Raw genomic sequence first — 27,403 nt, 5'->3', positions numbered from 1 at the left:
CTGAAGAAAGCAACCAAACTGAGAAAGATGAAACTAGCGTTTTATTGGGCGAACTTGTGGCCCTCAAAAACAGGCTACACTCAAAGAACGGTGACAGCAGCGAACACAGTCGGCGATCGTCGAAAATCATATCTGCGGGTCAAGAGCGTTGGCTTTTATACATCCGTCGTCGAATGTTCCAGAGTAATCGCTGGGACCCGCGAGCCTTCCACAAAGTTCTACGCTATTCGCGTCGCGCACACATGCGATCAGATTACAGAATTTTCGGTCACAGACAGCTGATGGAAGCATCGATAACATTCTAGAAACTTCCTATACATGCAGGCGCGTCCTGCTCTGCGCGATAACATTTATTAGCCGGTGAAACCTGTCGCCCGATAAATAGAAACAAGTATACGTGGCAATATAAAAAGCATAAAGTTTGATAAAAAAAACTTATAAACATTTAAAATACAAAAAACAATACTATCATTTTGTACACAATTTTAAGTCGATATAATATCACACAAATGTGCTTAGGTGGCTACAGTTGTTGCGTGTGACTACGTTCTAAGGCTGAACAATATCTCATGTATTCGTAAAGCGCTTCCTATTTTCATAGCCTCTCACACAGAAGCGGCGCAACTAACCAAAGCAAATACTAACAAAGGCAATCTTTGGCGAAAAGGGAGGCGCCTTGAATCGCGCCTGTGACGCACCGTTTCAGTTTCTTGTCTGTGGAACATGGGCGAAGCCGCCACCATGTAAACATTTCACAGAGCGGCACTTGGCCATTGGATATCCAAACCATTGTCAGCCTTCCGGTCTAGTCCGAATCGACCGTTAAATCAATGACAGACCCATTCCATAGAGTCCTTCCGGTGTCCTTGACCGGACTGTCGTCAATTATGATAGCACTGTGGTCGTCGTAGTCTGCTTCCGGGACCCAGCTGCCGTCAGGTAGAAGGATCAATGCGCTGCACTGGTCGTCAGTCTTGCGGAGGGCGTCCAGCGTGTATAGTTCGACGCGAATGTCCTGGAGAAGGACCTGATCGTTACAGACTGGGCAGCGCCACGAGGGATGCAGTGTGCCTTCATTGAGGGCAAGGTAGGCGTAAGCATCGAAGCATTGTACGTGCTTGCAGCGGGTACCACGGCATGGGACCCGAATCTTCTTTTTGGCTAGCGGGCAGACCAGAGAAACCTGCGTAACCAGACGCGTCGTAAGCAGTGGAATTTTAGCCTAGGTTTATATTATACGTAGGGCAGTTTACGAAGTACGAAAACGCTGGAGACATGGACGGCAGCAGCTGTAGTGATAGTGACATCTTATGGTGGTTTGTTGAACCATCAAGCATTAGAAATATTGTTTCTTGCTGTTATGCACTCATGATATGATAGAGTGTGAAGCGCGACTGAACGAGGACGCAGAAAGAAAGGTATGCAGAGACAGTGTTATTAATTAAATAATTAGAATAATGAGTCAGATAATTTTAAGTTCGTGGTTTCAAAAACCTTAACCTCGTTCTCTGAAGTGTTGTCTTTGTCGTTGACGCATCAAGTCACCGTAGGCCATTTCATAAGGTTTTGAGACTTCGGATTGTACTTTTCACCACAAAAGGTCTGCTGGAGTTATCAGCCGAGAGACAATAAGCCAATCCTACCATTTCATTCCGCTCATTCAAGACTCGTATAACGCACAGTAGTAACATCGCGTTTTAATAATTGTCTGACGACGTGGTAACTACAAAGTGGAAACCAGTTCTAGAGATCAGGCAACGCGCCTGGCAGATTCTGGTTACCCGATACGTATGCTCACCTCGGTCGCGGAGAGCTTGAGCAGGAAGCGTAAAAACGCATCGAAGAGAAGCAGTACCACTGCTTGAGCAAGGAAAGTTGCTTGGGTGCGATACGTTTATAGTATTTCAAATAATCTCAAAAGAAAAGACAAAGACGGGGGTGAACGTGGTTTCCTCTGCCCCTGAGCGTCTATAGAAGCTATGCAAACAGGTTAATTGAGAGAATAACATAAGGAACGCATATTCTACTCAACATCGCAAACAATTTGTAACCTGCACTCATAACGTTGTCTGTGCCATTCCGCTTCCTTGCGGAAGAACGTATGTTGGTCAAACTGGCATTTGCATCAACGAGAAACTAAACGAGCATCAAAATAACGTCACCATGGTAATTTCGGGTCATTTGGGCATTCATTGCCGAGATTGTCCCCGCAAGCCCATGTTTGAAAGTACTTCTATTTTGTATAAGGCTTATAGTAGGATGACAAGGGAGGTTGTGGAGGCCTATCAAATTGCAAAATTAGAGGAAAGGTGTGTGAGGAAGCCATCACTTCCGCTGTCTAAAAAAGAGATACGACTCCTCTGTTCATCGTTGTAACTGTTGCAGTGTATTTTTTGACCATGCCTTGGGCTGTGCCGTGTACGGTTCATTGAGATGCACCACTTATTTTCTTTGTTGCTATCTTGTTTGTTTATGTTCGCGGTATATATTTATCGATGCGCGCGAACAAAAATCTATAGTTGAAAGAAGCGTTGTCTCTGTCTTTCTTATTTTGTTACGTCCTCGTTCAGTCGCACTTACAGATTATATCATGGAATCAAACCAACTAGGCCGCCAACGTGTTTTAACCAAGACAAATGTGAGTGGTCATATGCGCTACCAGCTGAGTTGTACATAAGCTGTGACTGCAATAGCTTTGTGCCCTCTAGTTGAACTCAATGTCGCAAAATGGCGCCAGTAGCGTTGCAAGTCTAGCGTGCATCGAGTCGTTCCCTCTTGATGGAATAGTCCAGTCCGGCCATGCAGACGTGCACCCTGTCTACGTCTGCATGGCCGGACTGTACTATGCCGACGTGCTCCGTGGTCCAGTCCGACCGTGCCCTACATACGCAACCCTCTGCACCTGCCCAACATACAATGCTGAACCATGCCGCATTTGCAAGGCGCTCACCTCCTCAGCTAGCTCCCACCGGACTCTACACAGAGCCTCCTATTCACAGCGCGCCGCCAGTCTAGGGCCTTCCGGTGCTTGACTGAGTACATCGAAAAGACCGGACTCGCGTCGCTCTAACACCCTTGCTGGTGCCCTTGCGTCGCCTGTCGTCCCGTCCCCAGAACCGTCTCCATTTCGGATTATCTACCCTTCCCCATCCAACCACGGGTACTGAGTCGTGCAAGAAAGAGACAAACACTGTCCTTTCCCGCAAAATCTGTCACATGCACAACCGTGCCAGAGCTACAGTCCCTGGCATATTCGATAGTCTATCGTCCGCTGGAGACTGCGAGGTCGATTTGCTACAGCGCAGTGCTTGGCAGGTCCGGCGGCGTGTTACCGGAGTGGGCGCGTCAGATTTAGTGTGGAGTTGGATCGCCTCTTACGTGCGGGCTTGCGCCATTTTACAGCTATATTATCTAGGTTGCGAAAAAAAAAAATTTGTTTTTGTGAGCCGCACCAAAAGAACGACCGCGTAAAGAGGAATATATACGTACGACGCTTCGACCTTGCTTTTCGAGTGCCGGAAAACCAAACGACAGAAATCAATTGCGCCTTATTCGCTGTAAAATTTCTTCAATGAGCATGAACATTAAGGCTGTCCTGTACAACAGAGCGGTCTCCTTGTCAAGTTTCCTGATCAAGTGATTATGCAGCTTTGCATAGGTTGACCACTCATTCGTTTCCAGTTATGATTCGGTTAAGCGGTTCACATTTTGGAGTACTCTTAGTACCCCTCCTTGATGCTTGTTTTACTTATTAATAAACTTCACAAAAAGGCGGAGTCACAGAAGCCTGTAGAACTTCGCTATGCATAGCACTAGTGATTTTCTATGTTGTACCAGGGTATGCAGCGTGAAGCATCCAGACAACCCGGTGCTTTGGTTTTCCGTGCGGCAGCGTACGACTTTCCTGAAAGAAGTTGAATAACTTTGCCTATTTCTGACAATTTTGTTGGTTACATTAGCCTTCAGTGAAATTACATAAGAAAAATTCTTAGTAGGCGTTTGTTTAAGTAATACCACATTTGCTCGTAAATAACGCCACCACAAGGGCGACTTTCGGTACGTGCGAAAAAATAATGTATTACGATTACACGTGTCACTAACACGAATATAAGGCAAGGCGCGTCGTGGGGCTGAATGTTTTAAGAAAAAATTCGTGGTTCATTTGTACAAATGTGGTAATTAACTTCACATTTTATGTGTGTTCTAACATATGCAATTCGCACATTGTTTTTTTACTCGTCAGAACATTTACAATTCTGCGCATTTGCTGGAGACGTTCTAAGAGCGAAATAATTTTTATGTTTTACTTAAGTATTCAACATTTGTGCATGGTTAATCAACAGTTCGTCTTTTATAAAGTAGTAAAGTCAATGTTCAAGCAAGGTATTGAAGTTTGTAATTTGTGTGCTTCAAGTAGGCGTCCGGCAATTATTTCAACACTAAGTATCATCAAATAATATTGGTGTCACTTGCATTTATAAAATGCTCCGTTTCCACGCCCATTTCGCATATTGTTTAGGCTTCTCTTAAAGCTGCTTAAATGAGCTAAAGAAATTTCTCTGGTACACATAAGTAAAATTTCTCTGAGCCGTGCTGATGGATCAGCTGAATAAGTTTCATTCTGGCGATACAACAAAATATTACTAAACAGTCTGGAGGCAATTTAAAGCTGACGGCCACATGTCAATTTGTTGACATGTGGGTGTTGCACCAGATTTTCTGTGAGACCGAGAAGCGACATTCGAAAAAAAAAAAAAATAGTACGTCCAGCGGATGTAGAAATAACCCAACAGGGATGTAGTACAATGGATGTCCTGTGGACATGAAAACGCCCTCTGTGAATGCAGTCTGCGCAAACAGTGAAAGACAAACAAACTAAAACTAACAAACAGTCACGCTTGGCCTCGCCTCAATCCATCGCGACAAGCCAGGCCAAAACGGCGAGAGTGCTACATCCCGCATGCGCGCCGCACCCCCTTCGCTTTCATTCACAAAACGCAACTTCCAACCAGCTATACTGGCGCTGCGCGCGGACGGTAGGTACAGTAGCAATATTTATACGAACTACTATATAGACCCACTGAAACACACGCGCGTGTAAGCGTGTGTACTCCGAGGATACTAAGATTTACGTCACCTGACTGAATTTATCATTATTACCTTTCATTTGTTAAGTACCAGTTTGTTCCGTCGTATTTAGTACACAGGGTGTCCGAGCTAACTTTAGCCAGAGTTTAAAAATACACAAATGTCACGTAGCTGGACAAAACAAAGGTAATGCTGTCTGCAGTCGCTTGGAGATCCTCAATTTATTTTTTTTATTTCGCCTAACTAGATAATTAGTCTTAATCACCTTCTCAAATATTGTAATTAGATGAACAGTGTCAGAGAAAATTGTAGAGCTACATGAAAAACTCCCGATACAGCTTTCTGTTGCTCAATGCGTGCTACGCAACAGCGTTTTTCCGAGCGGGAAGGAAGTCCACAAATGCACACAAAATTGCCGCGCGACTGCCCGCTCGAGGCACTGCTGTTGTGCTGTTCACGCACATGTCTTGTCTTTCTTATTCCGGAATCTAACCGTTCAGACAATTCCTGTTGTGTGCCGATAAATTCTCTTTTTATTTCATCTTCATTCCATTCCACATGAACGGCTCCAGTAACACCGAAGAAAATGGAAAGCGCTTCGGAGTATCTTCGTCGTCGACATGTTCTGCCTCCCACAGGATTCTTGTAAGCAGGAACGCGCTGGTGACCCTGACAGGCCGTGAGGGCACCTGAAGCGAATAGCCTACGAGATGATGCTCGCACTGAAGAGTGATTTGCATACATGCGTGCGGTATCACCGATCTCGTCGCTTCTCGCCGTTAGAGGGCGCTGACATGCCGTGCTCTCGATGATCGTGTTATATTAAAAATCCGCACGCTGTGCATACTGCTCACGCACCTATATTAAAGAGATGTTTTATCTTGCTCTCTTATTTCTGAAATGCGCCTCTGCAAATCTCGGTATAGGTTCAATGTCCAAATTACTTCGTCAGATATGTCCGCGCGCAGGAAGAATATTTACGAAAGCGGTAGTTAAAATACACTCTAAAGTAGAAACAGAACTACACAAAAAGTAACTCGCACGGATTCCACATAATAAATATTTGTTGGGGCTGTGGAGCGACAATTCAAGAACTGCTACAGTTAGTTTTCATAGCAGCAAGACAAGCCAGAAACCTGTATTGGTTATGTTCGTACCTACATGCTATTTTCATGAGGATGCCAAATGTCCCTTACACAAAGTAGGAGTTAAAGCGGGCCAGCAGTTCAGTCAAATTGAAAAATAGAGCTGTCGTGTGGACGCAACACTCGGGCCGCACGGCGCAAACACTGAAATGGTGCGCAAACCTACGATACGCACACACACCTGCAAGTTCTCAACGATGGTGTCGTCCGCGTCGGCGAAGTTGGCTTTCACAAGTGCTTCAGTGTCCTCTCGTCTGATGGCGTACGGTGCGTTCTCGTTGAACGAGCGCAGCATCTCGTCCTCAGCCACCTTCGCAGCTTCGATGATGCGCACAGTCACCTGCGTTGGGATGACCGTGTCCCAGACTACTAAGCGATTTTCGAGGGTGCGGTTGACAAGCGGCGAAATGTTGACCATTGTGAATGGCAAGCTGCGGAATGTCTCAGAGTTTATGCATATGCTGGCCGAGCAATTGGCCAGAGAGGAGCTCTCGACAATCCGAGCAAAGCAGATGAGCAGCAGCGTCGAAGGGCCTTCCTTTTGGCTTTTTGTCGAGTACGTCCCACAGTAAAAATGCTGGCCGTGGACCTTCCTCGACGGAACTGCCTTAAGCGGCAATTGCCGTAAGAAACGGTAGAAAGGTTGCCGCGGAAGCATCGCGCCGGAAGAGGAGATGACGAAATGCCGCGACTTGAGCTACGTGAACTGCAAACAGAGAAGTACGGGTAGGAAGTGAGCTATAGAGGATATTCAAACCTGCACAATTTACTCACGAAACGTAATTAAAAGGTATCTCAAGAGAAACACTAAATCAACTTAGACTGATAAAGTATTCTACAAAAACTGAAGTCAACAGAAGTTCATTAAAGGATGTGCCGGGTGTGCCAATAACTTGGACCAAGATTATAAAAAAGAAAGCTCTAGAGAAATCCTACCGACTGCACAGTAGCCGTAGTCGTGTGTACTTGTAAGCAGTAGTTTTTTCGTCACGAAGTATTAACTAATTGCTTTTAATTACAGAACTTTTTAATGATTGCTTGAATCGAAAAGAATTACAAAGTTGTAGGGCACCTCAAATGACTTCCGAATCAAGCATTTGTTTCGTGCTCACCTTTGCCTTGTGATTTTTCAGAGAGAAAACAAAAGCGCGCGAAACATCCAAAATACGAAATAGATACGCGCTCGGGCGTCGCTACTCTAGCGCTCCAAGCGAACAGCCACGGATACACGGCTTTGACAGCGTTGGCAGCTCGATACAGAGCTTCAGGCTCTGTGATGGTCGCGGCATCATGAGAAGGCGCCTCTGACGGACTGATAAACGTAGCGGAGCCGTAAGGGGGGGGGGGGCGGATTTTAAAGACGTGAAAACGTGACGGCGCACTTGGGAATAATTTTGCGCACTCATCTTGTTCTGTAGATAGGCGTGCCCGGAACGTCTGTTCCTTTTGTTCCCTTCAGTAATAAAAACAAACCTTGCGCAGGCTATGTCCATCTAATGCGTGTTGGCGGATCTGTACGGTCAGCATATGGTGCTGCCGGTCACGCAAATCATTTTTACTTGACGTGTCAAGATAATAACGGGAGATCTCAACGGTCTCTCTGTTGAAGATCTCCCTTCAAGAAGAGAGTCATGCCATTCACGAATGATCACAGGGTTAAATGATCCTGGCTCTGGGGGGAGGGGGGGGGGGGGGCGCACGGCGACACGAGGAAGGCAGGCAAGCTATCCCGGATTTGGCATTGTGGAGGACGCCCGCGTCTGTCAACAATACTTAGAACGCACGAAGTCCTTTGCAAGACGAGTAGCTTCACAAGAACGCGACACAGGACGGCGACGGTAGTTCAAGAAGCGGAAACGGATGTTTTTGCATTGTTTGCTGCTAACCCTCACAGTAGTGTGCGTGACGCCAGTACGGGTGCCGGAACTTCAAGGTGATCGGTGTGGAGGATTTAAAAAACAGGCCATATGCACCCGTACGATGTACATTTTCATAAAAACTTAAAGACCGAGATTTTGAACACAGACTTTGCCAATTGAATTTTCACGAAATATGAAAAACAGGACTTTGTCACTCGCGTGCTTTGGACAGATGGGGATAGTTTCTCCAGAAACACATAAGTTAATCTTCACAGCGCGCACTACTCGAGTGACAGGAATCACCACTGGCCGGCACAAACACGACGCCAATAGCAGTGGTCGTTGAATGTGTGGGGCGGTATTTTTGAAGGCAACATCATCGGACCGATCTTTTTTGACAACACACTGACGACGCAACGCTACGTCAACAACATCTTCGAGGGCCCCGTGAACGCCGCCTGCTGCAACGTTCCACTTGAGCACTTTCGGAAGATCTGGTTTCGACACAATGGTGGTCCTGCGCATAGCAGTAGTCAGTCTCGAGAGTGCCTCGACAAGCTTTTTCCTGGACCGTGGACTGGCCGGCACGGACCTGTACCCTGGCCTGCAAGGTCGCCGGATATGACACCGCTGCTTGTGGGGCTACGTGAAAGATAGCCTCTATTGCAGAGTAACTACAACACCAGAGCCACGCCCTAAAGGTAGAAATAAGCAGAGTCTGCCGCGAGGTTTCAACGTCATTGGTCAAAGCTGCAACAGCAGAAGTGTTGGAAAGAAGCAAGTGCTGTATTGCTTCAGACAGAGACCTGTCTGAGCATGGACTATAGTGGAAAATAACCGCACAGAACTGGTGTGAACCGTGACGGTTTAGCATTTGTTCGTGATGTCACCTTATCCTTACATAAAAAAAGCTTGTGAAAAAGATAGAGAGTAAAAAACTGCTTTGTTCTGCCTCTTTTCCGGAGTTCAAGAGACAGAAAGGGTAAAGGGCTAAACCAGTTGGAACTTTGGTTGTTTCTTTGTGGGCGGCTGAGACGCCTTACCTCCCTTTGGTTTAAATTTTATTGAAATAAACTCCTGAGCTCTTTTTTGGTCTTCCGAGAGCTGCTTTTTTTATTTTCTTGTGTTCTTTTGAGCACTGTATTTTTTTAACGTTGGTTCAATTTCTTTCGTACCTTTGCTTCATGATACCCGGAGGTTAAAGCTATCTCGAGCGCCTAATGATCGAGCACAACATTCTTGCGTCCGCAGATGCTGACGCTTATCGTACCACGTTTGGTCTCGAAGCACGCTAGTTTGGTACGATGCGGCAATAAACGAATGCAGCAGTATATCTCTCAATGTTTGCTTGGAGGTGCTTGAGCAGCGGTGCGCGAGCGCGCATTTCATATTTCGCGTATTTCGCGAACTTTGATTTTTTGTTGAAAGAAAAAAAACAACCAGGCACACTTCAGCACGAAATAAATGCTTGATTCGGAGGTTATTTAAGCTGCCCTACAATTTCACATGTTTGCAACTCAAGCAATAATTGAAGTTCACTAATTAAAAGCAATTAATACTTCGTGATGAAAAAATATTGGTTGTAAGTGCGCACAACTTCCGCTACAATGCAGTTGGTACGATTTCTTTAGAGCTCCTATGTTTTTTTTTTTTTTTTTTAAATCTTGGTTCACGTTAGCTGGGACACCCGGTATGGTTTGTACGTAGGGATAAGGTAGCACTTGAAGATTTAGAAGGGCTCTATGTTATGCGAACAGCCCGATTTTGTACATGTTGAATGGAACAAAGGTGACAATAATCAGTAATGCCCCAAGAAACAATGCCAAATATGATTCGACTATGAAGGAAAGTTTAGTACAGTGATAATGCGCGTTTAAAAAATACGCACGAGATTTGATCATTTCTCGGATACTAAATGCTATCTTTTGGTTGATGAATGTAATGTGATAAGAAAGCTTTAGTTGAAGATCAAATCTAATACCGGGATGAAACAGGCAACAAAAAGGTGACCAGAGAGTTTTATTTCAGGATTACAAGGTGATGCTCTTGCTTTTCGCTGGCTTTATAATTAAACAACTAGAATTGCAACATACAATGATCCTTCCTAAATCTATTTTTGAAATTACCAATGAGGTTTATCAAACAAGGCAATGGTATCATTGCACATATGGGACATATTGAAAAATTAACAGTCGGATGGATGATTACAGTAAATGTAATAAATTTAGGCACGTGATACGGAACCTTGTTGCCCTCCTTGGTTGCCGATTTTCCTTTCAGAATGAGTGCACCCAGTAAACACTCTTAGTTCTCGTTAAATAGGTAACTTTTCAAATAAATTAGTTCGGGACCTGTTATACCAATACAGTCTAGTTCGGCAAACAGTGTTCAGGTGTATAGCGTCGAGTGCTTCAGTAAAGTATAAACCGAATCATCAAAATCACCAAGCCAAACAGAATATCTAATGTATTCAGTTAATGCGAACAAATATACGCTAGTTGAACTACCCGTGCAAAAACCAAATTGACTAGGCTTCAACAAGTTAAACTTATTCAGGTATTCATTCATGCGAGTCAATAACTTCTGATGGAAGATAGAATGCAGATGAGATGGTACTTAAAGACCTGAAAATTGGCCCCCTTTTAATATACGAGAATTAGCATTTTTTAAGGGAATTCGAAAATGTGCCTTATAACATGAGATTTATTACATTGAAGAAAATCCCATGGGCGTATCAACAAGGCTTAAAGCAAACCAAAACTGCGGTCTAAACCGGGGCCGGTGTTCTTTAGATTTCACATCGCGGAAGAGACTTACTCAAGGGTTACGGCAAATAGAAAGAATGGAAGTGCTACGGCTCATAGGATAATGTGAATGTATGTGTTAGCCTTTTTATATTTCATAGAAGTAGTTGCTGAATGAATTGACTATGCGGAAAGGTTTAGTGACTGTTTCGTTTATGTAAGATTTTGTCGACGACATTACTAGTTTGCAGTAAGTTATCGAACTCGTTAAGCAGTTGCCATTACTTTTAAGTGAATACTCTTGTATTTAGAGTAGGTATTTAAAAGCAGAGAAGTGGCTGGAGTATCACAGTTCTCTCCTTCAACATGTTTAGCTTTCTTTGTGAAGTAGGAGCAAATGTTCGTGTCTAACATCTTCGTAGGCAGATCCCGAAGATAGTACAGTCTACCGCATACGTAAACCTTCGTTAGCATGTTACATTCCTGTAATACGTGAAGTCGAAAGCGTGCTGCACACGTGGTAATGCAATGAATTATACGATCGGAGAGGTCAGTGTCCTTGCAAGACATTGCGCGCCGCTGTGTGAAGTTAACGTATGGCGCTGTAGGACGACCTCCTCAACGGAACATGCGAGCATTTAATGCCCTACTTAAAGGTTGGTTTTTACAGCGAAGCTGTATACCTCTACCGTCTAAAGAAATTTCCGTGTTGCTGGCGTGGTAAACGAAAAACTCCCCATACATGGGCCGAACCCGGAGATAATGCAATGCTGGGCCGACCCGCGGTGGAGGTGAAGCAGGCGTTAAGCACTCCCCACACGTCGGCCGATCCCGAAGATAGTGCAATGGGCGTGCTGTCACGCCACTTCACCGCACACGCTCACCGGCTGTTATCGTCCACCCAGCACTGATGGCTCCTTTCTGCCGTTTTTTCACGATGCATTGTTTGAACTAACAACGGCTTATCCTAACACCCCCATCTTGTTACTTGGGGCCTTCAACTTTCCAACTATAGAGTGGAGTAATGTTGTGTCATGTCTAACACTAAAAACATGGCTAGCTAACTTATAAACCTTTGCTTGCCCTTGGGTCTAACGCAGCTGGTTACTAATCCTACGTGAATAACTCAACCCTCGTGAATAACTCAACGTGAATAACTCAACACTCTAGCACGCTGGGACCCGCGTGCCTTCCACAAAGTTCTACATTATTCGCGTCGCGCACACATGCAATCCGATTACACAACGTTCGGTCACAGACATCTGATGGAACCATCGATAACATTCCAGAAACTTCCGATACACGCAGGCGCGTCTTGCGCTGTGCGATAACATTTGTTAGGCGGTGAACCGTGGTCGCCTGATAAAGATAGGCAAGTACAGGTGTCAATATTCTAGACCTCGTCTTAACGTCACACCCCGATAAGATGCCTCGTCTTGCGTACGTCAGTGGTCTTAGTGATCACACCGTCATCCACGCCACGTTTCCTTGCAATATACTCAAAAGTAAAATATCACAAAAAGTACTAACACTATATGATAAAGCCGATTATTCAAGTATTATTCGTGAACTTTGTCTTTCATGAGGAACTTGCCCTTACGTATCAGCAGCGTTCGACTGAGAGTAACTGGGCACTTTTCCAAACAAATGCTGTGTTTAATAAGTATTCACATTCAGACTACCACGATAAATGAAAGAGCGCGTTCCCCCTTGTACAACACTATTTAAAGCGCTTATTAAACAATAAGAAAAAAACATTTCGTGTAGCCAAGTGTGGAGGTTCTCCTGCATGGGAAAAATATAACGAAACCACTAAAGAATGCAACTGATTAAAAGCACACACAAAACGTAATTTTTCTCTACTACCGTCTCAAACATGTTGCGCTCTAACCCGCGGTGTTTTTGGAAAACGATAAAACCTGAAGATAATAGCTTTATTTCTCTATGTGATAATTATGGCCCACCCATTTCTGAATCAAATGTTCCTGATGACTTGAATCTTGCATTTCGCTCAATGTTTAAAAAAGAACCTGCCAATGAACTTCCAGATTTACCATTTTTCGATTTTCCACCAGTGGAAGGTATTAATTTCAGGCCCGAAGGCATCGTTAAGGTTATAGATGGCCTGAAGTGCTCATCATCCTATGGGATCGACGGCATTAATGCCAAAGTGTTAAAAAATACGTAGTATGTCTGTAGTTCGATCCTCTACCATTTTCGAACAATCACTTTACACACTGTTCCAAGAGACTGGGAAATAGGGAAGGTCATTCCATTCTTCAAGATAGGTGATCGGTCTTCACCAGGTAACTACCTTCCCATCTCACTCCCCAGCGTATGCTCGAAAATATTGGAACATGTCATCTACTCTCCTGTTGCTAACTTCCTAACTTCAGTGAAGTTCTTTCACCCTAATCAACGTGGTTACAGGAAAGATCACTCATGCGAAACGCGGTTAGCTTTCTTTATTCATTATATTCATGTAAAACCTCGACTAACGTTCCAACTGACGCCTCTCCCATACTTCTCCAACTACCCCGGTCATGTACTAATTGTGGCCATGTTGACCCTCCAAACTTCCTAATCTCATCTGCCCACCTAACTTTCTGTCGCCCCATGCCACGCTTCCCTTCCCTCGGAATCCAGTCCGTAACCCTTAATGACCATCGGTTATCTTCCCTCCTCATTACATGTCCTGCCCATGCCCATTTCTTTTTCTTGATTTCAACTAAGATGTCATTAACGCGCGTTTGTTCCCTCACCCAATCTGCTCTTTTCTTATCCCTTAACGTTACACCTATCATTCTTCTTTCCATAGCTCGTTGCGTCGTCCTCAATTTAAGTAGAACCCTTTTCGTAAGCCTCCAGGTTTCTGCCCCGTACGTGAGTACTGGTAAGACACAGCTGTTATACACTTTTCTCTTGAGGGATAATGGCAACCTGCTGTTCATGATCTGCGAATGCCTGCCAAACGCACCCCAGCCCATTCTTATTCTTCTGATTATTTCACTCTCATGATCTGGATCAGCAGTCACTACCTGTCCTAAGTAGATGTATTCTCTTACCACTTCCAGTGCCTCGCTACCTATCGTAAACTGCTGTTCCCTTCCGAGACTGTTAAACATTACTTTAGTTTTCTGCAGATTCATTTTTAGTCCCACCCTTCTGCTCTGCCTCTCCAGATCAGTGAGCATGCATTGCAGTTGGTCCCCTGAGTTACTAAGCAAGGCAATATCATCAGCGAAGCGCAAGTTACTAAGGTATTCTCCATTTACTCTTATCCCCAATTCTTCCCAATCCAGGTCTCTGAATACCTCCTGTAAACACGCTGTGAATAGCATTGGAGAGATCGTATCTCCCTGCCTGACGCCTTTCTTTATTGGGATTTTGTTGCTTTCTTTATGGAGGAGTACAGTGGCTGTGGAGCCGCTATAGATATCTTTCAGTATTTTTACATACGGCTCGTCTACACCCTGATTCCGCAATGCCTCCATGACTGCTGAGGTTTCGACTGAATCAAACGCTTTCTCGTAATCAATGAAAGCTATATATAATGGTTGGTTATATTCCGACCATTATATATAGCTTTCATTTCACCTCCTATATGAACACAACAATCAAACTCCTATCTTTAATCTACATTAATGATCTGCCATTCACTGTAACCTCTGTAATAAGTCTTTTCGACGATGATTGTGTCCAATACCGCATGATCAATAACGTCGCTGACGTCTATTCCCTTCAGGAGGATCTCTGATATTCAAGACTGATGTGCTACATGGCTCATGTCCCTGCACATTAGTAAGACAGTACACATTTCATTCCATTGCATCTTCGACCTAACTACATCCTCCCTGCCTACAAAATTAACAACTGTGCTATATCTACCACCGACTTCTTCAAGTGCTTAGGAATTCACTTCTCCAAACATTTGTCTTGGACAAATCATGTAAGCCACATAATTAATTAACTAACAAAATTGTTGGTTATCTTCGCCGTAATCTCTTCATGGCACAACCACCCGTGAAATCAGTTGCCTATAGAACGCTTGTGCTACCAAAACTTGAATGTGCATGTGCTATCTTTGACCCTTACCAAACTAAACACTAAGGCACTTGAATCTGCTAACAACCGTGCAGCTAGATTTATTCTTTCAGATTACTCATCACCGTAGCGTTTCATCACTAAAAGCTACACTAGACCTATCGCTTCTTGCCTTTCGTCGTCGCATCTCTCGCCTATACTTCTATACCAGGTTTTTTTATTCCATACCTGGTGACAGCCAGCTGGTCCAGCTGGCTCATCGTGTTCGTCGAACAGGCCATCCGAACTCGATAATCCCGCGACAAGCCCACACCACTACGTTCCTGCAGTCATTCTTCGTCCGAACATCCCGAGACTGAAATGGCCTTCCCAGACAAACTGCCCTCATCCGCGACACAGTGCACCTTACATCTGCCATCGAGTGTTCCGACTCATCGTTGTAATTTCATCATTATTCCCGCCTTTTACGTGCCCACCCCTCATGCGATGTCCTATGTGGACCCTTGAGGTATCAGAGAGAGAGAGAGAGAGAGAAAGAAATGTTTATTATACGAAACAGTGTCCCGAGCGAGGCCCGGTATCACCCTAAAGTGGGAAGCCTCCTTATTCCAGGAACCCTCTGGCTTCGACTGCCCTCTTGGCCCTCATGACGAGCTGTCGTTGGTCGTCCAGGTCCCCGAGGGTTACCTTGGCCTCCCACGTCTCGAATAGGTGGTTTGCTTGTTGTGCTCGTTTGGCGTCCGTTTCTGATTACATTTCGCTGCCTTCCTGCCGCGGGCATTCCAGGAGCAAGTGTGCCAGAGTGTCGGGTACGTTGCAGAGCGGGCAGAGGTAGCCGTGGAGCGTCGGGTAGAGACGATGCATTATCGTTCCGCGAGTGTACGGATCAGGATTCCTTCTCTGCCGAGTTAAGGGTGCGGTGGAGGGTACACTCGACACTCGAGCCTGTAATGTTGCAATATAGCCGAAGAGTTTGTGGGTGCGGCCTCCGCCTCTTCTGTCGCGGGTCGGAGAGCGCGTGGGGAGAGGTAAGCCCCGCTGACGTGCTCGTGGGCGGCGGCGTGAGCCGCTTTGTTCCCCTGTAGTCCCTTGTGTCCGGGTACCCACGTTGCGCAAGTGCACGGGAGCGGAGTGCTTCGTCTTTTTACTATCTTGAGTGCATCGGCGGAGATGCGGCCCCTCAGGAGGTTTCTACAGGCAGCCTGAGAGTGTCAACATAACCGCTGCATCTGTGCATGTGGTGCTGGCGAGAGCGATTGCCGCTTCTTCAGCCGTTTCCGGGTTGCGTGCCTTGATGGTTCCCGATGCTAGCTCGCAGCCTCGGGAGTCTACGACGCTGCGAGAGTACGCGTTTCGATGCGGACACTTGGCCGCGTCGGTGTAGCGGGAATTCGGGTAATGCTTTAAACTTCGTTTGATGGCGTTGGCTTTAGCCTGCCATCAAACTTGTGGTATACGGGATGCATGTTGTGCGGTACACGTGCGATGCAAATGTACTCTCGAACGTCCGGTGGGATTCGATCTTTCTTGTCCGTGTCTGCGACGTACGTCTCGCTGTAGTTCAGGTGTCGGAGTACTGATCTCCCTGTGGGCGTGAGCTTGAGTCGTTCAAGTTGGCTGTTCTCGTGCGCTTCGGCGAGCTCTTTCCACGTGTTGTGGACGCCCATATTAAGGAGATGTGAAGTAGAGGCCATGGCGGGGAGTCCCAGGGTGACTGATTGCCTTCCTTATGATGTTGAGCTTCTCTACTTCAGCGTTCTTCAAAGCCAGGTACGGCGTGCCGTATGTGATGCGGCTGGTGAGCAGTGCTTGTATTATTCTTAGCGCGTCTTGCTTCCTAAGCCCGCTTCTTTGGCTTGAGATCCTCTTGACGAGGTGTGTGAGTTGCGAAAGGGTGCGTTTTAGTCTCGGTAGGCTGGCAGCTCCCGATCCGGCCTTGTGGATGTGGAGTCCAAGTATTCGCATGGTGTCGACTTTCGGGATTGTTCTCCCGTTGAGGGTGACGCTGCGGTTCCCTCCTCTCGTTCCTGCTTTCAGGACGAGGTACTCAGACTTCTCTGGGGCACAGCGGAGGCTGCAGCTTCGGAGATAGCTTTCGATGGTGTCTAGGCCTTCTTGTAAGCTACTCTCTTGCCTTCCAGCGTTCGTAGCTCTGGTTCAGAGCGTGATGTCATCAGCATACATCGTGTGACGCAGATATGGTATGGTCTCGAGGAGTGAGGGTAGCTTGATCATAGCTACGTGAAAGAGTAGCGGTGAAATAGAGACACCCCTTTCGGGGTGCCTCTATTTGGAAGTAGGAAGCTTTCACTGCGGATGCTGCAGATTCCGACTGTTGCCGTGTGGTCCATCAGAAAGTTTCTGACGTATGCGTGGGTCCTAGTGCCACAGCCGGTGCCTTCGAAATTGTTGAGGATACCGTCGTGGCTAACGTTATCAAATGCTCCCTTGATGTGTACTGCCACTATGGAGTATTTGCTTCGATTGTTTAGGTGATCTAGAAGACCTTTTATGTAAGAGCACGTCTTGCGTTGAGAAGTGCTGCCTGAAGTCGAACATGGTGTCTGGTAGGTGGCCATTGTCTTCCAGGTACTGGGTAATGCGGTCGTGCGTCATATGTTCGAAAGGCTTTCCCGCGCACGAGGTGAGAGAGCTCGGGCCTAGGTTTTCCGAGCTGAGATGTTTGTTGGGCTTGGGGATCATGGTGATGTCCGAGTGCTTCCATACAGCAGGCAGTTCTTTCTCCCAGCATTCGTTGTAGTAACGGAGGAGAGCCTCGGTGGCCTGCTGCGGTAGGTTGCGTAGGTGTTCGTTAACGATCCGGTCTTTACCAGGGCTAGTATTTATAGTCAGCTTGGATAGGGCTATGTGGATTTCGGCCTGCGTAAAGGGTCGGTAGAATTCTGGATTCGGTTTTCCAGAGTATTCTTTGCTGCGAGTTCACGCGGGAGAGGGTGTGTCTCCACATAGTTTCTTTTGTATTTCTCGCAGGAGGTGTTCTGATCCGGCGTGGTTTTGGATAAGACTTGGAGATGTTGCTTCTGTTTCGTTTTGGTGGGTTGAGTGGCCAGGAGTGCTCATAGCTATTGCCAGGTCCTCTTCGTGCTCAGAGTCCCTTGTAGCTTGTCACAGAAAGCGTGCCAGTTGTGCCTGACAAGGTCGTCCGCATAGTCTTGAGCCTGCTTGGTAAGGATAGCGATGCGTGTCTTTAGCTTTCTGTTAAGCTTTCATCACTTCCATCTCTTCAGGAGGCCACTTCTGGCCTCCCAGAGATGGAGGAGGTGCGCGTCGACCGCAGCTGTATCGGCATCGAGTTGTATGATCTTGGTGTGCTGTTCTGCAGTGTCTAATACATTTTTGAGCCACTTGTCAATGTCAGTTGTGCTTGCACCAGAATCTAGCTTGTCCCTAAAGGATTTCCATTTGGGTAGCTGTGCGATTCCGACCTTGGTCTGTCTACGGGTGTGTGCTACATCTAATTGGAGGATATGGTGATCTCTACCTAAGGTTTCCTGTAGTCCACTCCACTCTGCTCAGGGGACGCCCGCAGTAAAGGTAGGATCGGGGTTTGTGTCCCTGGAGACGCTGTTTCCAATTCTCGTATTCTGGAGAGGATCATTCCAGAGGGTGAGTGTGTTGCTGGGCGGCATCGTGCACTCTAGCACCCTTCTTTGTGGTGGTATGATAGCCCCATGCCGTTTGCGAGGCGTTGAAGTCTCCCACTATGACGAGTTGGTGTCCATCCGTGGACTTCCTGATTTCTCGTACAAAGTGATCGAAGTCCGGTAGCTGGTCGCGAGGCGGGCTGCACGCGCTGGCCACGAATAGGATTTTCGGCGTGTTTCGTTCCAGTAAAACTTCGATTAAGGTGTGTTCTGTCTGGGTGTTCTCTACGTCGCGTTTATGGGCTGCGAGAGTTTTCCTTCATCAGTATGGCAGTTCATCGGGTTTGTGCATATGTTGTGTATCCTTGCAGTTTGAAGCTCTGTGTGTTGGTTTCGTGTAGTGCTTGACGTCGGGCTGATTCAGCTTTACGAATTCTTGTAGGTTGGCGTGTCGATGGTGGTATGATCGACAGTTCCATTGCCACATGCGTATAGTTGAATGCTGGTTCTTTGCCTTGTGGTTAGGGATCGCCATCGTCGATGGATTCGAATTCGTGTCGGCGATCGCGAGTGGGCGAGACCGAGCGAGAGTCGCTGTGGCTGTTCGCCCGTGCTTTCTTCCGAGTCGTAGGGCGCGAATTGTCGAGCTGTGCATTGGTGATGTAGTTCTTTACATGCGTGATAAAATTGCTGCTCTGGGGCGCGATCCCGTCGATTTTGGCGTTTAACGTGGCGATCTTGTGTTCGAAGGTGGCGGCTGTTTTTCGACTGCTGATTAGACAAATTTGTTCCATTGTGGTGTGAATGTTCTTCATAAATGCTTCTTGAAATATCAGGCACCTTGCATCTACCATGGCTTCAATGTCGCTCTTGGTCAACGTCGTTCCCGATTGTCAGTTTATGTTTTCGGGCTCCTGGCATTTTTGATGCAGCTTGTCTGCGAGTTGTTCTTTGCATTTTTGAAGCAGTTTGTCGGTGAGCTCTTGCTGTTTCTGTTGACTGCGGAGTAGCTTGTCTATGAGGTTTTGCAGCCTTTGCAATTGGCTGTGCTGATTTTGCAGTTTGCTCTGCTGGTTCTGCTGTTTGTTTTCTATGACCCGTATGACTGCGGCTTCGGCCGATGCATCCAAGCTGCTCGTACCATCCGAGCCGCTCGAGCCGCTTATCGAATCCGAATCCGCGCAGGAATCATTTCTTTGCGAACCGAAAAAAAACATTGGGTGTTGAATGCTGGTAGCGTCGTCGCACGCCAATCCCAAAGTCTAGCACAGCCGCACCAAGAATGCGATCTGAGAAATTATCTGGTGGACTTAACTCGCTATTATTAGTGAACACTTTATCCAGGATGAAACAGCTTGCAAACAACGCCACCAGAACTCGGGCAACTGTTGACGAGCAAAACAACACATGTGAAAGGCGTATGGTAGCAGAAATACCGTATACGCGTGACGTCGTGGGGTCATTGTAGCAGGTGAACTTTAGCAGCGCGTCTTTCTGCATACTACTATAGCTGCTTGCATTGCAAGTGATACCGGTGTAAACACTTTTCGTTTAGTGGGCGCTGGAAAAGACGTATTCATGCTTAATTATAAAGTGAAATAACTGTTTCCTGTTACCGCCGCAACGATATAAAGTTGATTAGAATTTTTTTCTGTATAAATTCAAGTTGTCTTGTTTTAAATGATAAAAAGGTCTTTTAACAACGTTTGTCCCCTCATCATCCCGCCGCGCTTCAATCGCTGCTCCCATAGCCGCCCCTGCTAGTGTCGGCGACAACTTCTTCTGGACCGCTTTTCGCCCGAAGCTTGGCAACGAATTTCAATCGACAGCGCTGCGCGCACGCTATAAAGGCCGTGGGCCATAAACGAATAAACTTTTTCCGAAATATTTACGCCAATATATAGTGGGGCGGCGCCCTTACACGATAATATACTGTAATAGGTACGCAAGGCTTTATACGAGGCTTATTAGGAAGCGCGAAGCATGAAAAGTTAGGCAATGCATGCTAAAAAATTAAATTATGGGGTTTTAGGTGCCAAAACCACTTTCTCATTTTGAGGTACGCCGTAGTGGAGGACTCCGGAAACTTCGACCACCTGGGGTTCTTTAACATGCACCTAAATCTAAGTACACGGGTGTTTCATTTCGCCCGCATCCAAATGCGGCCGCCGTGGCCGGGATTCGATCCCGCGACCTCGTGCGCAATGCATGCTAATTCACCAATGTTTAGTTGACGGAAAATAATTACAGCGGTTGGGGCCAAGCGAAAACCCGCGTAAGCCACGCGCAAAGGCGACAACTTTCGATGCTTACGAAACGCGTTGGAGCAGATAGCAGAAAGCTAGGCTATTCACGTACGGTTCTCGATTATTCTCGATTATTCTCGAATTATCCTATATACAGTTGGTAAAAACACGCAGTAGGTGAAGGCATGGTGAACAACGCAAACACAAAAGAAGCGGCGGTTACGGCAAACGGAAATTTCGAGGAAAGAAACGCTACACGTTGCAGGCACTCGCGCACTTACCGAAGGTCGAGCGAGGTCGTTCACTGCAGTCACCACTATCGCTCGAAGGTCTTCCAGCTTCTCAGCGATTTCGGGGCGTATGCACCGCGCAAGCTTTTCCGGTAGGCGAAAATGGCATCCCAGTTGAACATTCGAGGCATCAAACGACTAGTCGTGCAAAAAATCCATTTTCGCCGGTGGCTCCGAACAGCCAGCGCTAGAGCAACCTGCGGCGCTCAGCTGCTCCGGAACGGGGCCACGACGGCGCGTCTCCGGCCATTCGAAGACACTGCCGCTTTCGTTTGACATAGTCGTGCATAATCAGTGCGCACGCGTCATTTCATCACGTCGGGTTCTGGTGCTTTCCTGACGTCACGCGTGACAGGCAGGAACGTGGTTAGAGCGATAAAAAAAATACGCTTTCTGAAATAAGGAAATGTTCATTTTGCTCTCTATACGCATGCTCGTTCCGGCCTTTTTATGCATCAATCCAATGTTGTGGTACCAGGTAAGCAACAGTAGTTACCGTACAAAGTACCGTCAGACGGCATCAGTTGATAAAAGTAAATTAAAAATTAAATTAAATTATGGGGTTTTACGTGCCAAAACCGCTTTCTGATTATGAGGCACGCCGTAGTGGGGGACTCCGAAAATTTCTACCACCTGGGGTTGTTTAACGTGCACCTAAATCTAAGTACACGGGTGTTTTCGCATTTCACCCCCATCGAAATGCGGCCGCCGTGGCCGGGATTCGATCCCGCGACCTCGTGCTCAGCAGCCCAACAGCATAGCCACTGAGCAGCCACGGCGGGTAAAAGTAAATTACAAGCATGCGTTTTTTTCGGTATTGATAAGCTATAGGAAAATTGTGTGTAGAGGCGCAACGTGCAAGAGTGGCTACTGCGCCGCATTACTGACAAAAGAAATTCACTTTTACTTACATGGCGTAGCAAATACCCGGCTCATCCCAAACAATACGAAGAAAACATCTGATTTTTAAGCATCCCCCCCTTCGTGGGCCTTATTTCCTGCACTTCAAGAGCACAAATACACGGGCGACTGCGCGTTTCCAAAAGAACTTGGCCTCAGCCAACGCGATGGTACGCTACCTACGCAGAGGTGCCCACAACACATGTTCTCAGCCAGACCACGCTAGACGCTCGCAGAATGCCTTCTACTGGCACTCAGCACAAATGCGTGGGTGAAAAGCATGTTTTCAGTCGTTCAGACGACAGAATTTTCGAGTTACGAGTTCCTGGTTTTTGACCTACTCGGCGTTATCTATTGCGTGTTCTGCCGGCGCAAGCAACGCATTCTCGTGTTATCAGTCTTGGCAACCAGTCATCGCGTTTTCGACAAGCGTGAGTCCTGAAAGGATCTATATGTTCTTGCGTGGCCCTAAAAGGCGTCACAATCTTGTCCCACTGCTACACGCCGAACTTTGTCAACACGGCTGAGGCGCTCTTTGCTAACTGCGTCACAACGCCAGGCGCGTCGAGCGTGCCTCAAAAGTATCCTAAAAAGTGAAGAAATTAATGAAAGTCATGTTGGGGGTCAAGAAAAGTTCCATGAACTTGTCCCAGTAAGTTTCAGTACACGCGAAACTAACTGTGTCACATGGCTGAGCTGCTTTTCGCTAACTGCGCCACAAAGCCGGGTGAGGCGACAGTGCCCAAAAAACTGCCGAAGTTACAATAATGTTGGAGCCCATAGAAAGCGTCGCAACCATCTCTCAGAACGAATCTAATGCCCCAACCACTGGCACGTGTCGGAAAGCTTCGGCACGCGCCGAAGCGTTAAAAGCGGCGGTCGGGAACACGGCGAAGCGTGACGACGAGCAGCGAATATGTCTACTGCCGATGCTAGAAGTTTGCCGACGCGAGGCGAAGCTGCGCCGGCGTGCACCAATGAGAGGCTGCGACGCGTCGCGAGCGTCAACCAATCGGAGGCTGCGAAGCCTCCGGTTTCTATGCCTATGATGGCCGCCCGTGCGAAGGCGCCGGCACCAACGATCGTCCGAGTTCTTGGGACCCACGACGCGCGCGACAGTGTTCCTGAAAGACAGTGTTGTAATAGTAGACCGACACGACAGACCCACCGTGGGTTGCGACGTGGATTCGAAGGGCCTTCGAACAACGCCGACTAATCCAACCTGCCCATTGGGTTCCGCCGGGCTCAGTGCAATCGTCTGCTAAAAGAGCCAACCGAATCACGATTGCCGCAACGTCTGTGCTTGTTGCATGTGTATTTTGTTGTGCTCAAAACCAATGGAAACATGCTTACGGGCTCCGAAGTCTGGATAATCAGCGCTCGCCGCCGATGTTGTTTACGTTACGCGTAGGCCTAGCGTGTCCATCGAGTTTGTAACTGGCGAGTGAACCCCAGCTGAGAAACTCTGTCGAAGGAAATCAATTTTCAGGTCCGTTTGGTGCTGCAGTGATTTAAATTATGGCACTCCTGACTTCGCGTGATGTGTGACGTGGTGAATGAACCGTGTGGAACTTGGGGTGGTCAACCGCGGCGCGTTTCGTGTGGTGTCGGGTGACTCAAGTTTAACAGGAAAGCTCTGCGCAGTTTCCAGTGGCAAAGATAACTTCTTTGCCTCTGGAAATAGCGCAGAGCTTGCCCGAATGCGAAAGACACTAGTAGCCGAACTATGGGAGGTACTTACATAATCAGCCATGCCGCCCGTTTCAGCTGACACTGCGCTCTTCTATTCGGCATGAGAATCCAGTTCAGTACAAGTTCACTGTACTCATTCACTCACTTCTTTCAAGCGCATCCGTCCTTTAGGCTAGTTGGGGACAAATCGCTCGTGTAGCAATCAAGAACACTGACGCACTGAAGCATACGTGACAACGCAGTCATGTTTGAGTCAGTGTGTCCTTATACTTGAGCACTGCAAAAAGAAATGTGCCCGTGTGCCACTGCACACGTGTGCCCCGTGTGCAGTGCATAGCAGGACCTGCATCATGCAAGACCTATGCATGTAGCAGCGTATACCATGATTGCTTCGATGCCTGCTTCCGAAGCAGCAAGTACTGAGTCAATGAATCTGTAATTGATTTTTTATCTCACTTTTTGTTTATGGAAAGTGTAGATGGTGTGAGTGCATTGTGGGGCAGGTGAAAAGGTGTCATCAGTGTTTTGGGCAGTCGGTATGTTAAAACTGCTGGAATCCCTTCAGCTTCTACTAAAATTTTTCTTGCTGCGATACTATAAATTGTAGTCAGGACAAAGATCTACTCAAAACCACCTTACTAATGCATCTGCGCAGAATGTGTTTGATTAACAAGTTAACACTTCCACAACAACAATATGCCGATGCACAGCAAATGTGCTTGCAATAAATACATTCCGTAAAGGTGAACGACGGGACCTACAATAACACACTTTGTAGTAGCACTGCAAAAAGTGCTGCCATGCGTCTGAGCCACAACAAAACTGCTGCACGTCCAACCTACTTCCTTGGATGCATCTCTATCAAGACGGTTCGGGCCCTTCCAATTCTGGGTATAACATTTAGCTCTTCTCTCAACTTTTCCGCACATGTCACCAGCACTGTATCTAAGCATCGGCCCATTCTTGGGTTTGTGTCCCGTGTCTCCCTTCCCTGATGACGTAAAGTTTTCCGAGCACTCTACGCTTCTATCATTCTGTCACGACTTGAGTACTGCTCATCAGTATAATTCCCGTACCAAACTCGCGACCCTAACAAACTTAAGCTTGTTCAGCGCCGGACAACACACGCCCTCTACTCCCGTCTTTGCGGTTGTCGCAAGCTCATACCATCCTACGAGGATTGCCTCAAACCCCTCAAGTAGCACACCCTGCAATACCAGCGCAACATTGCACTAGTCTATACTGCAGGGTTCTTGACGGCTCTCTGAACAGCACTAATCTTTCTTCAGTTCTTCTGAACAAGTGGTCAGCACAGCCTGAGCCCTCATCGCGCCTCTAGGCCCGACATCAGCACTCCATGATTATATCTGGCATACAGAGCTTTCTCTCCACCCTCCTTGGCCATGTGGATTCTCCTTCCTTGGAACCAGACTGAATTGGCACTCCTGTGTGTTGTGCACCCATCGAATGTGTGCGTGCGTGTGTGTGCACGTGGAGGGGAAGGAGGTGTCTTCTGCATCCTGCAAATTCCTCCTCTAGATGGCTGGTTATCAGACGCTCTAACATACAAGCATGAGCCTTTTTTTTAGTCTAGAGTGCCAAGTTACCACTAAGATTATATTATTATTATTATTATTATTGTTATTAGAATCATCACTACGACCACCTGTTTGTGTTGAAGCCAGCGTGACACATAATTCAAAATATTTCTGGAGCTTTGTGCGCCCTTACTCTTCTAAAAAGAGTGCCACAGATGTATGTCTTCTTCATGAAAATTGTGGTGTTTTCTCGAACACTGCTGATGCCTTTGCAGAACATTTCTGTTTGCTATATGGTCTGAAAAATGCTTCAAGTAACCTTCCTTCTCAGTCTGGCACAGTGTATGCTATCAGTCAATGAAAACCTTGTTTCCAAGTATATGAAGTGCCTTAAACTTTGCCTTAAAGTTTCCCTTTCTTGTGGTGTTGATGGTATTTCCTCCGCAGAGCTTAACCCTTTGAGACGCTGTCTACACAATTGTGCACAGCAGGAGCGTGCATCAATAGCAAAAGCACTGATGAAAGTAATGGTATTTAAAATGTGTTTCATACATCTTGAAACACTTATTATTGGAACTGTGCTGCAGTTTTGAATAACGTGCAGAATGTTTTAACAAAATGAGTGGGAAGGTAGACGGCTGCGTGTTTTTACTCTGTGTCAGTATGTTCTATGTAGCGGGTTCACTTCTTTCATTGTTTTTTACAATGTCATGCACCAGGCATAATTTTCAAGTGGCTGGATAAGTGCTTTTCAAGCTTTTCAAACCACGAAATAGTACATGTTCTCATATTTTGTGTTCCTGTAGTGAGTTTTCGAATGGAGTCGAAATTTTGTAAACTTGACAAAACTCGCTAAACAATTGAAAATTCTTAAAGTTTTCTGCAGCTGTACACATTCTACGATTCTGAAGATGCAAGAGATGTGGTGAAAGCAACTTTTCACTCAATGGGATAAAGTGGCGTCTAAAAGGGTTAAGACGTATGGAAGCATACTTGTTCCCTGTTCTCACAAGCACCTTCAATAGTTCCCTGAAGTCTGGTACCTTTTCTAGCACTCGAAAGGTAGCATGGACATTGCCCATGCACAAATAAGGTGCTAGATGTGCAGTTACTAACTGCCGGCCTATATCTATCCTCTGCAGTGCGTCAAAAGTGTTTGAATCGATATTGGATTCCTTGCTTTCTGTTAGTGCTAAGATCATTTTAATAAATGAACAGCATGACTTTGTGTGCCGACAACTTCAAAATATTTGGGACTGTCAAGAGTGTTCACCACTGCATCGACTTCCAAAACGAAATTTTTCGCTCTCAAACTGGTGCATAAACAATAAGTACTCTTAAATGCTTCCAATACTATGGCATTAAGTTATATGCAGAAAACGCACCATGTGAAATTTTGATACACCCTACGTGATGCTCCACTCCTTAGGGTCGATGAAATGAAAGATCTTGGTGTGTACTTCCGACAAAATGCTAAGCTTGTCTTCACATAGATAATTACACAACATGCCCTTCACGCTCTTGGAATTGCATGCCGTATATTGCATGATTTCCACTCACCTGTTGTGTTTCTGAAATTCTGCTGTGTGCCTCCAGTATGCCTCTGTAGGAGGGGGTGCAACGAGCAAATCTAATTCTGACGTCATTGAACGCATCCAGAATAAACTAATATCTATATTAAAGTACCACTTTTGCCATTCTGGCGACCACAGTTGAGCCTTCTCAAATATACTTCAACTTGCACCTCTAGATTCAAGACTTAATTAATCACACCTTTTTTCCCTGTATATGGTGGTCCATGACATTATACATTCCCTAAAGCTTCTTGATCATATGCATTTGTTCGTGCCGCAACAGTATACCAGGTAGTATTCCACATTCGTTTCCTGGCCCTTTTGCAAGATTGTCTCAAGATTGCAAGACTCGACTCCAAAACAAACTTCGGAGTTCATTTCCTGTGTTTTGTGTATCTGTAGATAATCACGTAGGATTAACTCCCTTTTACTTTAGCTCGTTTCCTTTTTTACCTATTTGTTTCTCTATCTTGCATTTTTTTGTCTACAACATTCATGTTTTCTGTACATTTTGTCTCATATAGTGCTCGTTCAGTGCACCAGTACAAAGGCTCTCTAGCTGTTCCTGGGCACTACAATAAACATTTGAGTGACTGATTATTATCGTAGTATAAAATCGTGCTTTTTAAGTATGTGCTAGTATACTATTTCAGTGCAGTAGCTTTTGTGCAGTTAAAA

General features: G+C 46.3%; 1 protein-coding gene across 1 annotated transcript; it reads right to left on the bottom strand.

Moving 5' to 3' along the window:
- Positions 1–337: 337 nt before the first annotated feature.
- On the bottom strand, positions 338–21,301 carry LOC126518513 (E3 SUMO-protein ligase PIAS3-like). The gene is made up of 3 exons (XM_055065014.2): positions 21,013–21,301; positions 6,415–6,939; positions 338–1,183 (listed from the first exon to the last, which is right to left on the bottom strand). Exons 2-3 carry the CDS (start codon positions 6,889–6,891, stop codon positions 806–808), a joined length of 855 nt encoding a protein of 284 aa, XP_054920989.2. The 5' UTR covers positions 6,892–6,939; positions 21,013–21,301; the 3' UTR covers positions 338–805.
- Between the last annotated feature and the right edge of the window lie 6,102 nt (positions 21,302–27,403).

The sequence above is a fragment of the Dermacentor andersoni genome, chromosome 1 (assembly GCF_023375885.2).
Source record: "Dermacentor andersoni chromosome 1, qqDerAnde1_hic_scaffold, whole genome shotgun sequence".
NCBI classification, from domain to species: Eukaryota; Metazoa; Arthropoda; class Arachnida; order Ixodida; family Ixodidae; genus Dermacentor; species Dermacentor andersoni.
Note: the sequence above shows the minus strand (reverse complement) of the source record. Positions and strands in the feature narration are given on the sequence as shown.

Bases quoted from the DNA above. Each gene is read 5' to 3' on its own strand.
- LOC126518513 (XM_055065014.2), bottom strand. From the start codon at position 6,891: ATGCTTCCGCGGCAACCTTTCTACCGTTTCTTACGGCAATTGCCGCTT. The intron at 1,184-6,414 runs GTGTGTGTGCGT...CTGGTTACGCAG, and splicing joins CCATCGTTGAGAACTTGCAG to GTTTCTCTGGTCTGCCCGCT.